At 28.0% G+C, this 16,476-nt stretch overlaps 3 protein-coding genes across 6 annotated transcripts; 2 read left to right on the top strand and 1 right to left on the bottom strand.

The window, feature by feature from the left end:
* Positions 1–1,066: 1,066 nt before the first annotated feature.
* LOC132942293 (leucine carboxyl methyltransferase 1) lies at positions 1,067–3,060 on the top strand. Of its 2 annotated transcripts, none has more exons than XM_061010576.1 (6): positions 1,067–1,208; positions 1,397–1,757; positions 1,858–2,041; positions 2,119–2,360; positions 2,423–2,532; positions 2,598–3,060. In XM_061010576.1, the coding sequence occupies exons 2-6, from the start codon at positions 1,560–1,562 to the stop codon at positions 2,794–2,796; spliced, it is 933 nt and encodes a 310-aa protein (XP_060866559.1). In that variant the 5' UTR covers positions 1,067–1,208; positions 1,397–1,559; the 3' UTR covers positions 2,797–3,060. The 2 variants fall into 2 exon arrangements, with proteins under 2 accessions (XP_060866559.1, XP_060866558.1); XM_061010575.1 differs by having other exon boundaries at positions 1,098–1,259.
* Positions 3,061–3,963: 903 nt separating this feature from the next.
* On the bottom strand, positions 3,964–13,596 carry LOC132942291 (sodium/potassium-transporting ATPase subunit beta-1-interacting protein). Of its 3 annotated transcripts, XM_061010574.1 has the most exons (9): positions 12,965–13,596; positions 12,810–12,877; positions 11,513–11,650; positions 11,314–11,394; positions 10,966–11,169; positions 10,836–10,893; positions 6,889–7,002; positions 6,614–6,814; positions 3,964–6,531 (listed from the first exon to the last, which is right to left on the bottom strand). In XM_061010574.1, exons 3-9 carry the CDS (start codon positions 11,606–11,608, stop codon positions 6,251–6,253), a joined length of 1,035 nt encoding a protein of 344 aa, XP_060866557.1. In that variant the 5' UTR covers positions 11,609–11,650; positions 12,810–12,877; positions 12,965–13,596; the 3' UTR covers positions 3,964–6,250. The 3 variants fall into 3 exon arrangements, with proteins under 3 accessions (XP_060866557.1, XP_060866555.1, XP_060866556.1); XM_061010572.1 differs by lacking the exon at positions 12,810–12,877 and having other exon boundaries at positions 12,965–13,595; XM_061010573.1 differs by lacking the exons at positions 11,314–11,394; positions 12,810–12,877.
* Positions 13,597–13,892: 296 nt separating this feature from the next.
* Positions 13,893–15,567, top strand: LOC132942295 (N-alpha-acetyltransferase 38, NatC auxiliary subunit). The gene is made up of 4 exons (XM_061010580.1): positions 13,893–14,045; positions 14,259–14,322; positions 14,511–14,676; positions 14,751–15,567. The coding sequence occupies exons 2-4, from the start codon at positions 14,272–14,274 to the stop codon at positions 14,879–14,881; spliced, it is 348 nt and encodes a 115-aa protein (XP_060866563.1). The 5' UTR covers positions 13,893–14,045; positions 14,259–14,271; the 3' UTR covers positions 14,882–15,567.
* The last annotated feature ends 909 nt before the right edge of the window (positions 15,568–16,476 follow it).

Consider the following 16,476-nt stretch of genomic DNA (forward strand, 5'->3'; position numbering starts at 1 on the left):
TTGAATATTACATAATTATTTATATTATTATTATAATAATTAATATCTATCACCTCCCACCACATTTAATATAATCTGTGCCATATAGTACCTACAATTAAATGGACATAATACATAGAGAATAATAATAATGTAATAATATTATACCACAGAGTAATACTCTATTAGTTGTTACTGTATTATAAGTATTAAACTGAAATACTATTTAGTATTTACTGATTAGAGAATAGATTATGATGAATCGGATTTTTTCTCATTTAATTAGCCAAATACAAAATAGATTTAAGTTTGTTTTTTGATAATTTTTTTTTTTATCGGTACACATACATTACGACACCGAGTGCACTATTTAAGATAAAGTTTATCTTAAACCGAGGTAGTACTAGTGTGTGAATAAAATATGGACTAACCTAACAGAATAATACTAACATAGGACAATAATAATAATAATAATCAAAATATGAATAATGTATTTTACCCATAGAGTAATATTCTATGATTTTACCACGACCAAATGATTGTATTCCTAAAATATAAAAACTGTTTTAGAAGATCTATCCTGATTATAAACTTAATGTTACATTTTTGACATAAATACGGCCAAGGGGGGGGGGGGGTAACCACTCTCCCAGGGTACGCCACTGGCCCATCGCCCATGGCCTGACTGGCCTGAATCGTAGTCACCCACGATGTAGAGAAAATACTACACTTCTAGTCACTAGTCCTATATAAAAATCTGTGGTGTAGGTATGAACATTGTTGTAGTAGAGTAGAAATTGAGCTAAACTAGACTGGTTTAAAATTATCCCATATTATTATGATATTATCCAGCACCGGGATAATGATCCATGTAAATGATCCAAACATCCCGCCGATGCATTATTTTTCACACCGGTTTAGTCTAGTGACTTTCTAAGAACTTACTAGTTACTACCATACAATACCATAGAACAATACTATATTATAATAGAAATTAATAATTATTATTATTAAATTATTACATGAAATATGAATCCGCTGAATGCTGATAGATGATAAGGAAATAAGGAATAAGGATAACAATAACACAGAATAATTCTGCGACAATAACATTGAATACTGATAACTGATAAGTGATGAGCCATTAAGCAAATGTATTAAAATTTAAAATGTGCATTGTGCGACTCACTGAGGAGCCCCGAGCCTGGAACACTGGAGTTTAGTGTCTGGTACAGTCAAACCTTCAAATTAATACGTTTTCTATGAGTATAGTCACATAGGTAATAGATTGAATTGTAGTATATTTTGCATTTAATATTTTAATCTATTCTGTGGCATTTGTGTGTTATTGATAGATTCAATTATCTATATATAGTAGCATTTGTTTCAATTTTCAATAATCTGACTGAATTTCTAGGTTCAAAGTTCTCCAACGCAATTGTTTGATTATAATTGGATAGATTCCGGAGTTGTTTTTCCACAATATGCATGTATCCCATCGCTGCTATTGAAGAATAATGACATTTAAGTTGCAATAACACATCCAATTTAATAGACTGATAATCTACTGAAGTTAAAATATGTCTTTCGATGACGGAGTGCAAGCAACCAACTGTGATGCTACAAAGTGCAAGTATTCAGCTGTAAAGATGGGCTATTGGCAGGACGATTTCATACAGTATTTTGTAACCGGCTACGAACGTAAAACGCCAGAGATTAATCGAGGATATTACGCTCGTACTAAAGGTGTTGCTATGTTTATGGACAAATTTCTCAAGGTATTTCCAAAAAATGTTGATCGACCTCACAGTACCGATAGTACATATCATTTGATTGTTAAATCTAAATAGGTACTTTTAATTTTATCACTTTTTGTAGAAAACAGGATCAAATTGTCAAATCATAAACCTTGGTGCTGGGTTTGACACTCTCTACTGGAGACTGAAAAATAGTGGAATAATAGTGAATAATTATATTGAAATTGACTTTGCTTCAGTTACGTCCAAAAAATGTTTTTTAATCAAAAAGAGTAAAATTTTATTACAGACCATTAGCCCACACGGTATGTTATTGATGAGTGATGGCTATTGGTATTCTATTATTTTTCGTTTTTATTAATCGTTAGTTATTATTATACAGAGGGTGAAGTCAAAATGATAGGACCAGATTTACATGCGCCTGATTACCACATAATCGGCACGGATCTTCGAAATCTAACGGAACTGGATAAGAAATTAACTCAATGCGGCATAAATTTTGATATACCCACAATGTTTTTAACTGAATGCGTTCTTGTCTATATGGAGCCAGAAAGTTCATCAATGTTATTGCACTGGATTGCGAAGAAGTTTAATGACATTTTTTTTATTAATTATGAACAAGTAAAATATTGCAATCCTCTATATAGATACAATTTTCTATAATGTAAATACTGATAGTTTAGGTTAACATGAATGATAATTTTGGACGGATCATGCTCGATAACTTGCGCAATAGAGGATGTCAGTTAGCTGGGGTTGATGCATGTTTAAGCCCTCAAACGCAAATGGACAGGTATGAACATCAAATTATTATTTATTTAGAATGATTTATAAATATTTATATTTTATTTGTCATAGGTTTGTAAGAGTTGGTTGGGATAGTGCACGAAGTTGGAATATGATAAATGTATATGAATACTTGCCCGAAGAAGATAGATATCGTATGGAAAGATTAGAAATGCTAGATGAACTAGAACTGCTCCAACAATTGTTACAACACTATTGTATTACAATAGCCTGGAAAGGCATAACCATGGCTGACGTTGATCATTTATAGCAGTTACAGCGGCAGGTTATCAATGACATAGCTCATAACCTGCATATTGGATGTTGAACAAAAATACATCCATTCATACACAAATTGCATCTAAATTCTAAATCTTCTTGTTTTTTTACAATTTATCTCATTATAATAATATAATATGGTAGTTATATGATTTTGACATTTTGTTAAGTAAATTGATAAATATTTAGCAGTAATACTAAGTAATAAGTATTCATAATCAATGGTTATAACTACAATATACAACAATGTAAAATTCTGATAAGCTTGTTTATTTTGAAATAGTATATAACATTTTATTTTAATTACATACAGTAAATCACAACAAAAAACAAATACACCGAATTAGAAGTCTAGATAAAAAAAAAAAATATATCACAATTATTTGCCTTAAATTAATTGTTAAAATGATTCGTTGAATTATACATCTGCAACAAAGCTATCTACCTACTTAATTAATAAATGTATTTATTAATCAATCAATACCTATTCATTATTGTATGTGTCTTCCTAAATGTATTTATTTTATTAGTTCACTTAAGAACAAAACAAATTATTTTCAAATAGTTTTGTTCTGGTGTTTTGATTAAGTAGACTGATTTGTTTAACTGAACTTAATCTTTTTTGAATTTTGTGTATAGTTGTATTAATAAAAAGCTTTCATATACATTATTTGGCATTTACTTGTACATAAAATAAAATTTACCCCAACATGTATTTTGATTTATCAAGTATTTATTTGCATTAGTGATTGAAGAAGGTAGATTCTCATGAATTACTGCTCGCTCATACATCAGAACCATGTATCTGAGCACAGTCTAAAAGGGTACTTTGGAATGTGCATTGTACTGAGTGTAGGTGAGCCACACATTGTGGTTACTTTTGTATTTAATATTATATATTATAATATGACTACTTGAGCAGTGTCGGCCTGGCCGCAGCTCATCCGATTATGATTTTTTATTTGCGTGGCATGCTCCTGGTCTATATAAGCAGCAGGGACTCCGAATAGTATTTATTGAAATATTTAACCTTCCTTATTTTTTCTTTACAGGGCCCTTTAAAAAAACTGATCCATGGACATTCGGTGTGCCAGGTAGATACTGTACTCGAGTACAGTTAAAAATCCTTAAGTTCTAGGCATAGGGCATAATACTCAAATCTTATAATATAATTTTATTTTAACATGAGATAATACAATTTACCTAACATTTCAAAAAGTACAAAAAAAAACTATTGCATAAACATAAACATCAGTCGTTTATGCAATATTAGACTAAAGTTAACATTATAAATACAAATTTGTTGCTATTTAATTGCTACTCAACAACATTTACATTTAATACTTAAATGCATAATTTCATCTATACAGTTTAAAAAAATATAAGTATAAAAAAATTTGCATTTACAAAAATAATACTTATTCTAATTTAAAGTTATAGAAAGTGGACGGAACACGAATGTTCTGATAAAGGTGTAATCATTTTAAGACAATATTATGTCGATTTGCTATATTTTGACACTTGGATAAAGAAGATAATTAATTTAAAAAAAAAAACTTTTTATCAACAAGTCATGATGTTTATGCCTTATTTTAATTGGCAGTTTATACTATATACATTAAAAATAAGAATTTAAATTTACTTTCTAAATATATTTATAATCTTATATATACTTCGTATTTTAATTTGGTAACAGTTGTACAGCTAAAATAATAAGATTTGAACTAACTGTATGAATATTTAATACAATCAAATGGAATATTCTTAAATTATATTAAGAAATAATACTATGATTATTTAATAGAATATCAAACACTATTTGCTTTTTATCTATGATTCACTGACAACACGGACAATTTGAGTTCAGCAGAACCTATTTTATATTATTAGTTAAATTACTGAGGCTGGATTTACCTATAAAAAAGCCAATGTGCAAACACAGATAATGTTCTTGACTTTAAGTTTTTGAAGTTTGATAATAGATCAAAATTCATTCTAATATTAAAATTAATAACACAAAATTATTATGTTGCGCACGAGTAAGAAAGAAAACAAATAGTATACTGCATCCTATCAAACCCAATACACTTATAGTTTCTTAGTGAGAGTATTAACAAAAAACTGGTTAACCCTCATCTTAACCATGGCTAAATATATTTAGTCATGATCTTAACAAACATTTGAACAATGCGATATTAAAAAAAAACTATTTGAGCTTCTTAGTTTTAAGTTTATATGAACATAATATGTACCTAGTAGAAGACACAATGCAAGATGTATACATTTATATTAATACACCATTAATTCTATCTTTAACTGTAGTTAAAAACAGAAACTATCTAAATTTAGGTCAATCATGAAATAAAAGTTGGAAGTTTTGGCTTATCCTTAGTACAATAGTTTAAGTTGGATTAAATTTAAAAATTGTCATTAATACTTTGTTGTCTAAATTTAGTCTTTTATTTTATTATGTTTTGTTATTATTAAATAAAAATAAATATTTATTATTATATTTTATTAATAAAAAAAAGCTAGGAGTTAAAATCTAATAAGAACTTTTGATAAACACTAATAATAATTAAATTAATACAATCTTGAATCTTATACTCATTACTTTTGAGGTTATGTTATATGTTTAGAGTTAAATTGAAAGTAATTAAAAACATATTAATGATCAGAATTTTCAATATAATGGTATAGTATAATATATATTAAAACTTTTTTAATATTAATTTCAGTATTAACAGTTCATTGAAAACATTTGTTGATATTCCAAGGATGTACATATTTTTTTTTCAAAATGTTTCACAAAAACTTAATTTTTTAATATTTTTATTTACCATTCATTTAATTTAAGCATTGTGTTCCAATTATTAAAATTAAATTAATAGATTTTTCAGTAATAGTTAATAATGTTACCTACAAACTAAATTCGTTTTTTTATTTATTTACATCAAAGAATTAGTTATTTCATTTTTTAACAATATATTTATTGAGTTAATTATTCATGAAGATATATATATTACCACAATGTAAAAAAAAATATTTAATTAGTTTAATTCAATAACACGTCAATTACTATTTTTTGAATATCATTAAATAATACGTGTTATAAGAGTTAATAATTTTTTTTTTTCTACCGGCAGGTTGTAAACAGTAGTAGTTACTACATGATATATTATAATACTTGGTAATTACAAAATCTTTTTATTATGTGGTGTGTGTAATGTCTAAAACAATAGGAATAAGAGTGTCCTTTCACGCAAGCCTCATTTTTAAAATCATTGAACACACATAAGCAAACTAATAAGTACACTATAAATAATGTAGGTAGCATAATAATCTACTACCATTTTTTTTAGTTACATTATGTAGTAACATTAAAATAAAAATGAGATCTTAAAATTGTATCTACTTTGAACTACATTTTCTACATTTGTTCTTAATCATATAACAGTTTCTGAATTAACAGAAGCATTACTACGATAAGCTGGTGGAGGTTGTTCTGACGGGGCAAAAAAAGTAGAATGAGTGCTAACTTGTCTGGGCCGACCTCGTGCTCCATGGAAATTTGAATATGTTGAACGTGCTGATGTTGGACGTTCAGATTCAGTATCTAAGGCAGGATTTACAATGCCTCTGTTAACATGTCTAAGTTCAACTCGACATTCTGGGAACAAAGGATGGCTTGAATCATTTGATGTGGATGAATCGTTCAAACCGTTATCTAAATATTTTTTAAAATTTATAAAATAATAAATACAAAGGTAACAACAAAAATAACAATGAATTACACAACATTTACACACTTGAATACTGTTGTTGGATAAGTCTAGAAACAGGATTTTTATGTCTTCGACTAGAATATTGAGAGCTAGATTGCCGTCTAAGATATGGCGGTGGAGCTTGATGTGGAGGAGGTAGTGTACCTCTTGATGTTACACTTCTTCGTTTTACTCGTCTGGGTGTCATGGGTTTACTATGAGAACTTTGTGCATCTAAATCTCCATCTAGTATAAAGTGTAATTATTATAAATAATCTTATGATACATTAAAACAAAATACAATTTATTATGTATTTTACCTTCACTACCACTGATGGTACTTATTTCTTCAATTTCATCTCCTCGGCGTGAGCTATATTCAATAGAGTATATTGGTGTAATAGTTTTTGGTTGCTTACTCTTGTAGTAAATTCCTGAAAAAGTAACTAATTTAATAATTTTAAACACAGATAAAAAACATTTTTAAATTGCAATAATAAGAATTTGTAATCAGAAACCACCTCCCATTATTTTTATTTTCTTTAAAGACGAATACATTTTACTAGCTTTGAAGTTTTTAATTCATGAATTAAAATAACGGTTAACATACATCTGGCTTTTCTTACACAAACATAATTTATATTATAGTTATATAGTTTTCTGGTTTTTAATTTGTAGTAGTTAATTTACTTAATACTTATTATTACATCTTATGATTAAAATTATCCACTATCCAACATTTTTAATTAAAATTGCAATGAACAATTTTTGTACATAAGTTAAGTAAACAGAAACGTGAATTATAGGTACTGAAAAATATTTTTGTCCCTATAATTTATCAGGAAATGCAACCTTTGATAAAGCGGTACCTGTTCAACACTAAACATAGACATTTATTGGCGTTTCGAATGATATGTTCCTTAATAAAATGGTAAAACTTGTAAAAATAAACAAAAACATTTTTGTATCCACATTTATTTTGCAATCAAACTATTGGATAGATTGACAATATAATACATATAGGTAGATACTATATGTTATAAACATTCACCATACAAATGAATTTATAATTAAAATATTAAATAAAACCAACAAGAAAGTAGGGGGAAAGGAATCTGCTTAAAGAGAATCAGTGGCTGACAGTTATTTTAGCCAAAATTAAACCTATTATTATTCCATCATATTGATCAATCTAGTAATGAGGTAATACTTCTTAAAATTGATTTGATTTTAATTCGTTATAATGTCAACTTGAGATCGGTCAGTTCACTTTTCCCAATTTCGACCTCTCCCATGCTAACTATAAATTTAGTTTGAATATTTTGAAATTTCAGAATTTTCAAATGTTGATTATTCAGAATTTAAATAAGAAGTCTGAAATATGTAGACTGAATAAGTAGACATAATAACAAAGAATTCAGATCAGTTTTTTGAAAAATTATCACATTATTAGGTCTATTGGTAGGATGAAACACAGTACATACAAATTACTATAAATTGTTTAACGTTCACGCGCGTATTTCCACGGCGATGAATTATAAATGCGCGTGAGGCAGTGCTCCCCTATTTTTTTTACACACAGTCACACACGATAATGATCACTTACTACACACATTTACAAGACCCCCATGCATGCTATTTGAAAATTGCCTATTTTGAACTCCTTAAAAACTGTTCACAACCAATCTCCTTAAATTATATAATAGGTCAATTACTCTAATAGGTATTAAAATTTAAAAACAACGAAATTGTATTGGAAATGTAGCTTGACATGTTCTGTTTGGGTTGGAGGGAGAAAACAAATAGCGTGCTGATATCCTCTTAAACAATCAAATTATTTTTGGTACTGGATTGTTATAGCCCAGCCATCCATATAACAATAAATACATAGTATAAATATAAAATAATTCGACAAAAAATACCTACCATTACTATGAGGTACCTAATAATCAAAAACTATTTCATAGTTAGTGTGCCAAATAGATCAGAAGTTAGATTGATACCTATCATTAACCGATATATATTAAACAATAGACATAATTCTACAATTTTTTCTGACAGCTGGAAAGCTTATGCTAATTTGCAACAACATGGATTTCAACATAATCAAGTTAATCATAGATACAATTTCGTGGACCCTAACTCAGGAACCCATACACAAAATGTCGAGAGAATGTGATGGCTGGCCAAATGGAGCAACAAAAAATGTAGAGGAACTTAGAGACATTTTTTAGACTCTTCATGGCAGAATTTATGTGGCGATCAAAACCAAACAATATAGTGATCCGTTTGACACTATCTTAAAAGGTAGAGCAGAATTTTGGGAATCATAGAAGCTATAAACATTTTTATATATTTTTTTAGTTTATCATTGTTTTATACTTATACAATATATTTATTATTATCATTTTTTAATAATATATCAATATATCTATCATCGAATTATTATTATTATGGAATCAATAAATAAACTCATTATTTTATATTTATACGATGTATCATGTATTTATTGTTATACGGATGGCAGGGGCCGCGGGGCTATTACAAACCTGAGAGGGGGGGGCTATAACAAACTAGTACCTTATTTCTTCACAATGTAAGAATATTCCAAAAGTGGGCAAGTTATTGAAAATAATTAACTCAAGTTAAGTTAAGTTTAGAAGTTAACCAGGGCATGAAACCACTTATGAAAAATTTGGTTACCGGGTCCAGTAGGACCCAAAAAATTTTCTTAAGTGGTTACCGGTTTTAATTGTAGGGTTTATAGAAAAAATGGTAATTGATTACCGGTTACCAGAATTATCTCTAAAAATGTGATTACTGTTTATCGGTTTGGAAGCGGTTTTAATTCTTCAAAATTACCAGTAACCACTTCAGAAACGGTTTTATCCAATTATGTTTTTTTTGGAAAATTTTAGTTTTACTTACACAAAACAAATATCCACTTTATAAAATGGTTCAGGACAAGCTAAATTAAAAATGAAATACCTAATAATGGCTATATTTGATCATTTGAAGCTATGGATAAATATAAATTTAAATTACCCATAACCATCGATTGAAAAATAGGTTATGGAAAAGTGTTAATCAACGGCGTCAATTACAATAAAATGAGTAATAATCATCTAATATGTTCTATAATATGTTTATGACTCAATCGTACTTTGTATCTACAATTGGTGCTTATCACTTATTATCGCGACTACAGACAGTATACCATCTCTAATGGTACTTATTATTACATTAAATTTATTATCTTGTAAATAAAATTATTAATCAAAAAAATAGAATACAATTTCCAAAAAAAAAAAAAATAGAAAAATCAAATATAACGTTAATTTTGTTGATATTTCCGGTTTTGTTGAATAAAAAAAAATGGTTACCCCTTAATTGATCTTGGTGGTTACTGGTAATTGTTAATCACTTCTCAAAATTTAAACTCAAAGCCGGGTTCACACTACACCGTGTCGTGTAAAAAAATCACGGTTACCACAGTTACCAAACAATACCTCAGTTATTGGAATAATCAGAGCACAGCAACACTTCACGACACGGTGCGGTGTGAATCCAGCTTAACAAACCGGGAAGCGGTTACCAGACCCAAAATAGGTCATGCTAACCGGTTTCTGTTAAAAACAGAAAAGAACAGCACTGAAGTTAACAAATCATACATTTAACTCAATTAACTCAGTTTAAAAAAAGTTAATCTACCTTTTAAATTAGAATGGAAGAGCGACTACATTTTTCTAATTTCCAAAATTTAACAAATATTCATTTTTTTTTATATCAAATACCAATTTACAATCATATAATATTATGCCTATCTAATCTACTAAAATAAATCTATATACAAAATAATTTTATCAAGAAAAAAAAACAGAAATGTATTATTACAGTATTTGGTTGTTTTTAGTTTTATTTATAAAAACCATACAATTTTTAACTTGATGGTTTAGTTTTAAATCAACAGAGAAAAGGAGTTATTTCAACTTTCAATTAGACTAGTTAATGCCCATTTTTGGAATATTCCATTAACTAAAATTTACATAAATTTCAATATTTTAGCTGAATAACCAAAGTTACCAAAATAAAATATGAAGTATTCATAGGATTATAAATATATTCTTTTCATGTAAAAATTAGACACAATAAATGTGTGTATAGTGCCAGCGACCTTAAAACTTTCATACCCCTGCTCTAAAAATAATGCATATTATTAATTAAGCTATGTTATTTGTTCTGATTTATAGGTATTTAATAAACATACCTTCATCTCTTGATTTTGAGCAACATGATACATATAAGCTGCAGAGAATACCAAAAACCTAGAAAATAAGAAAAGATAATTTTAGAAAAATATAATTCAATATTGTACTAATGATAACTTGAAAACTTACAGCGAAAAGTATTTGTAAAGCTGCTTGAGCAGTTTCAATTTTTTGATAATCTATAACACATCCAGTGATCAAATCTGGTCTAACCGGCTTAATAGCATCTTCTTCAATGCCAGTGTGATTTGGATAAAAAAATACTCTGCACCCTGGACCATTAGATTCCCACCAACTAACACTATCCGCACCAAGACTCATCAAATCAAAGCTCTAAAAAATATTAATAATGTAAACAAATATAGTTTCTTCTAATTGAAATTAAGACTTAATAGAAAAATCATAATATCAAAATTCACCAATCCAAAAATATTATTTTATTATTGTAAGATTAAACTTTAATTGTAATATACTTACATCACTAAAAATTGACAATTCCAAATAATATAAAACTACAAATATATTCCAAAAACACCAAACAATACTCCATGCTGAATACTAAAATACAATAATAAATACATTTTAAATAAAACAAAAATCAAAATGGCCAACTAATAACTAATAACATTAAAATATAATCTACATATTATTAAGTAATCAATAAAGTGTGACATACTGATAATAAGTATAATACATCTGATTGCACTACACCAAATATTCCAAAAATAATAAACAAAAGTTCGAAAAAGTTTGCTAATACTGATCCCCACATAAATCCGAGAAAATCAAATGCTTGTCTTGCTCCAACTGAAACCTGCAAATGATAAATTATATATTAATCAATAGAGTAATTATTTTATAAATAAATATTTTTTTAAGAAATCTGATATAATTATTTGAGGAAAAATTAATATAGGTCCATTTCATTAATTATAAAATAAATATTAAATAGTATAATAGTATATCTAACATTATATAATATATAGTATTGATTAATTCAATTAATATACAAGAAAGTAACTGGTAATATGCATGAGACAAAAAAGTTAGGGTACTATTTTTTGTGATGTTGTTACATTGGGCTAATCTATAACAAATATATAGGTATGTAGGTTTTTTTGTGAGTTATTTATAAGTTTATAAGTTAGAAATCATATACTATGAATATGAATTCAAACTAAAAAGCTTTGTAGTCACGCTAAAGTATAATGTTTATAATGTTTGCATATTATGAATTTAAACAATCTAAATCAAAAAACCAGTGTACCTACATACACGTAACTGTGAAACGGGACTTACTCAATATTAACTGTAATATCACAAACAAAATGGAATTTTCAAACTTTTTAATTCTTATTACATATATTTTATAGACTATTACAAAAATTATACATAGATACCTTAGAACACATTTTTTAATTATTCGTTATAAATATTATTAGTATTATAGAATAATATATTTATATATATATATATTTAGCGGATATATGGCTTATAATATGTTACCTATAAGTGCACCTAAGCACTATAATACCTATACATTTTAACAAAAGGTACTTATTTTATTTTAGTGCCCAATATATGTTTTAAATACTGAATAGGTAAAAATGCTCAATTGTGCTGCATCAATTTTTTTGTTTATTATTAGCTTTAATACAATAAAATTATTAAAAATTATTAAATACACCTCAATACATATTTTTTAAGAGCTTCAGATCCAAAAATTATATAAAAGCAGTCATAATAAGTGAGTGTTGAATTTGTTCTAAATAAAATGTTTTGTCAAAAAAAACACCATAAATAACTGGTATGCTAAAGATCTGAGTACATATTGTATAGGCAGATTTTGTTAGACTGACTCCTCAAATTTAACAGAACTATAAAATTTGTCATCTACGCACACAATAAATTAAAATGTACCTAAGTCAGGCTAGGTATATATTACAAATAGGCCAAAAAATGTTTCACTTTACCTAGCACAATATTCCAACAAAAAACTGCTAACATAAAGGATGCGACTGACATGAAACATTTTATATCACTGTAATCACAATATTAGGTATTGTTCATTTGTACCATACAATATATTTTATAAGCCAACAAAAATCTTTGAGGCAGAAATAATTACCATTTGAAACAGGAAAATGGTGAGCAACAAATATTTACAAAATTCCATGAAAACAATGTATGCGTTCGAGGCTATGGGCAATTACTACGGTTTACAATCGATTTCCCGTTGTGGCGGGCAGGCGTCATCTTCAGCAGCATCTTCACGACCAGCTAACCGTTCCATTGTTGGTCAATCGCACTTCCGGTTAGATAACAACGACACATCGTTTTTACGAAATATTCACGTTTTTGGCTGGATAATTAAGTCACAGTGCCGCAGTCGAACCCGACGTCCGTCTGGTGTCTAGAATCTGTTCCATACAGACCTATGTATCGATCGATCGAACGACAATAACAATAATAATACCTAACCGAACGTACTGCGTATTAAGATCTACCGGACTCGGGACTACAACTATCGACTATCGAGTGTGAGTCGAACGAATTTCACATCCTCACGGTGTTAATAACGAACAGGTTACCGAGCGGCCAGTATGGAGAGTGGGGAACTGCATGCACAATTGCAGTACATGACAGGACAGGTGGCAGATGCATTACAATTTACAGGACGCGATTGCATTATTCAATACTGAATACAGGCTACAGCAACCTGATAGTTGGTAGTTGGTACCGTCTACCGCTCGGTACACTTGTTTGTTTTCTTGTTGTTGATTACCTGTCTCCTCGCCCCCCTCCCCCCGACGCATCATAGTTTCAAGTTTTGTACGACGAGCAGTAAGTTGTATGTGCAGGACTTGGGTGGTGGTGGTCATAGATAATATAAATTATATAGAGGATATTATGATGGTTGGGGTGGTACCTGTTATCCGTTGAACACACTACACAGTGCAGCCACTGGGTAATTTCCGTGCCCAAATGTCAAAATATTGCACTGATTACAGCAGTGATAAAATGATAACAGTGTAATTCAAACATAGATAATATATTCTTTTATTATCTATGAATTGAAAATACAGAAATAATTTTAATATCCTGCGAAGTGCGAACATCCGGGGCTTAAATATATTTAACAATGCGAACATCCATCGTCCATTGACATTGTATTTATTTGAAATATTTCAGCGTTTGATACTTTGATGGTAAAAAACGCATTTATTCACTTTCATTAGTAACTACCTACATTTTCAATATATTTTATAATACTAGTAGTTGGTAGATAATAATATTAAAAAATAGATTTTATTATATGGGTTATTCAAACTGTATTTGTGTAAACATTTTAAGTCACTTGCACATATTCTGATCTTATTTATGTCATTACTAAAAAAATTATTTATAATATAAATCGATAGGTGACCTTAAAAAATGGAGACAGACAATCAAAATGTTCAGAAAAGTCAATTTTGCAGCTATATGGTGAGTTTAACATGAAAATTAATAAATTGATTTTTCTATTTCAAATTTTAATATAGGTATTATGTTATTACTTAAATACTGAATACTAAACCTTATTGGATTATATGTGTGATTACTGATGAATAGCAATGTGTATAAAAATAGGATGTCAATATTTAATTTATTGTATGATTGTATTTTTATTTTAGCCGGAGAGAGTGCATACTGAAGGAAGGCGAAAACTTATGTCTTGGTTGAATCAACAAATGAAAGTTAATTTATTAGATGGCCGTATTTTAGTTGGAACATTCGTTTGTACTGATAAAGATGCTCATATTATACTTAGTACATGTTATGAATACTTTAACGAAAAAGGTGAGTTTCTTAAGAAAGCAAATTAAATAATTTATGATGTTTAGATTTTTCACAAATGATCTATATGTGTTTAGATTTAGATACTGGAGAATCTCGACTTTTAGGCTTAGTAATGATACCTGGGCGACATATTATTTCAATTCATACAGATGTACAACAAACAAATGATCAACCTATAAATTCGTCAAACTTTGAAGAAACGTGATAGTACTAAATAATTGCAATTTTAATGTAATCATTATTCATTGTGAATATTTTTTATCTTCATTGTTAAAATTTAAAATAATTTATTAATATATAATACAACTATTATACAAGAGTCCTAAATTCAATTTTAATAAAAATATTAACAAATGTTTAAGTATAGATGAAAGAAAAATACAAATGCAACAACTTCATGTAATAGATAGATATATCTATCGTGTAATGAATAATAATCTTTTACACTATTTATAATTAATAGGAATACAATAATTTCTGCTTAATGTGATCACTGGTTTATTGGAATCCAAAATTAAAAAACATTTGTTTTGTAATGTTTTATTGACCTTTTATTAGAAATTAGAATCACTGTGTACTTTTATGGCTTTAAATTATTGTCGGAACTGATTTTAATCTTAACATCATTTAGATTAAAAATAAACTGTGACACTCAACTGCAATCAACTAATGATAGTTTCATAAGTTGCTTTACTTTATTGTAATTTTATATTTTTTTTCAATTACCTATTATAATATGTATAATGTGTTATCGTAATTAAATTTGTTAGGATAGTTAAAAAAATATTATATTTTGTGAAGTATAAGTGGCCTCGTATATGCGCGTTTTCTTTGTCAAAAACTACTGTTTCTAATTCCAGCAATACGAGTAAAAAATTATCAAGATTTTCATTCTAAAAAAATATTTTGAATCTCCTTAGTATGTACAAACGGTTCAATCCACCTACTTTATAATTTTGTAATCAAGATTGCAATGAATGTTGTTAAAATTTTCAAAAATTTGCAAAATTTCAAACTTAAATGTTAAATCAACTAAATAACAAAATAATTATAAAAAAAAGCGGGTAAGTGGATGTCGCTCTGCTGAGTCTGATGTACAGTAGGTTACCAATGGGTCATTGTAATGACTAATAGATGGTGTTAAATGTTAATTCAATGATTTAAAATCATTGTATACGAAAAACGATTCTGAGCGAAGACGGTCTGTCAGCCTATAATATTACTATAAGTAGGTATATTTTATGATATTCAATTATTGTGATAAAAGTATTAGGCCAGGGCTATACATGGTGTATTCCGTCGCGTTTAGCCCCAGCCTTAGGCATTAGTATCTAAAGTATCTACCAGTTACTATAGAAGGTTGACTTAATTTTTTCAAAAAAAATTACATTATTTTGAAAATGTCATTGTGTGTATAAAATATAATGATATACTCAGGGGTGCCCGCAGAAAATATTAACTTATTAACTTAACTAGTTATTTTGATTTTTGGCTTTTCATTAACTTAACATTAACTGTAAACTTACTAAATTTTTTTTTTAATTACTTTGAAATTAACGGATTCAGTTTCATTTAAGAAGTAAATCAAGTTAATTTATTTTGTTTTTAATTTAATATTATATTTTACTATTTCAGTCTATTTCGTTTTCATGTAAAAAAATATTTATCGTGAATTGTTTAAAGTTTAAAATGTATATCATTTGAATCTAACATATGGAAATACTGTATAAAGTATAAATACTATATAGTCTATAATTTAGTTTTGGGTTGTGAAAAAAATTAGTACGCTAGCATTGTATA

The sequence above is a fragment of the Metopolophium dirhodum genome, chromosome 4, assembly GCF_019925205.1.
Source record: "Metopolophium dirhodum isolate CAU chromosome 4, ASM1992520v1, whole genome shotgun sequence".
NCBI classification, from domain to species: domain Eukaryota; kingdom Metazoa; phylum Arthropoda; class Insecta; order Hemiptera; family Aphididae; genus Metopolophium; species Metopolophium dirhodum.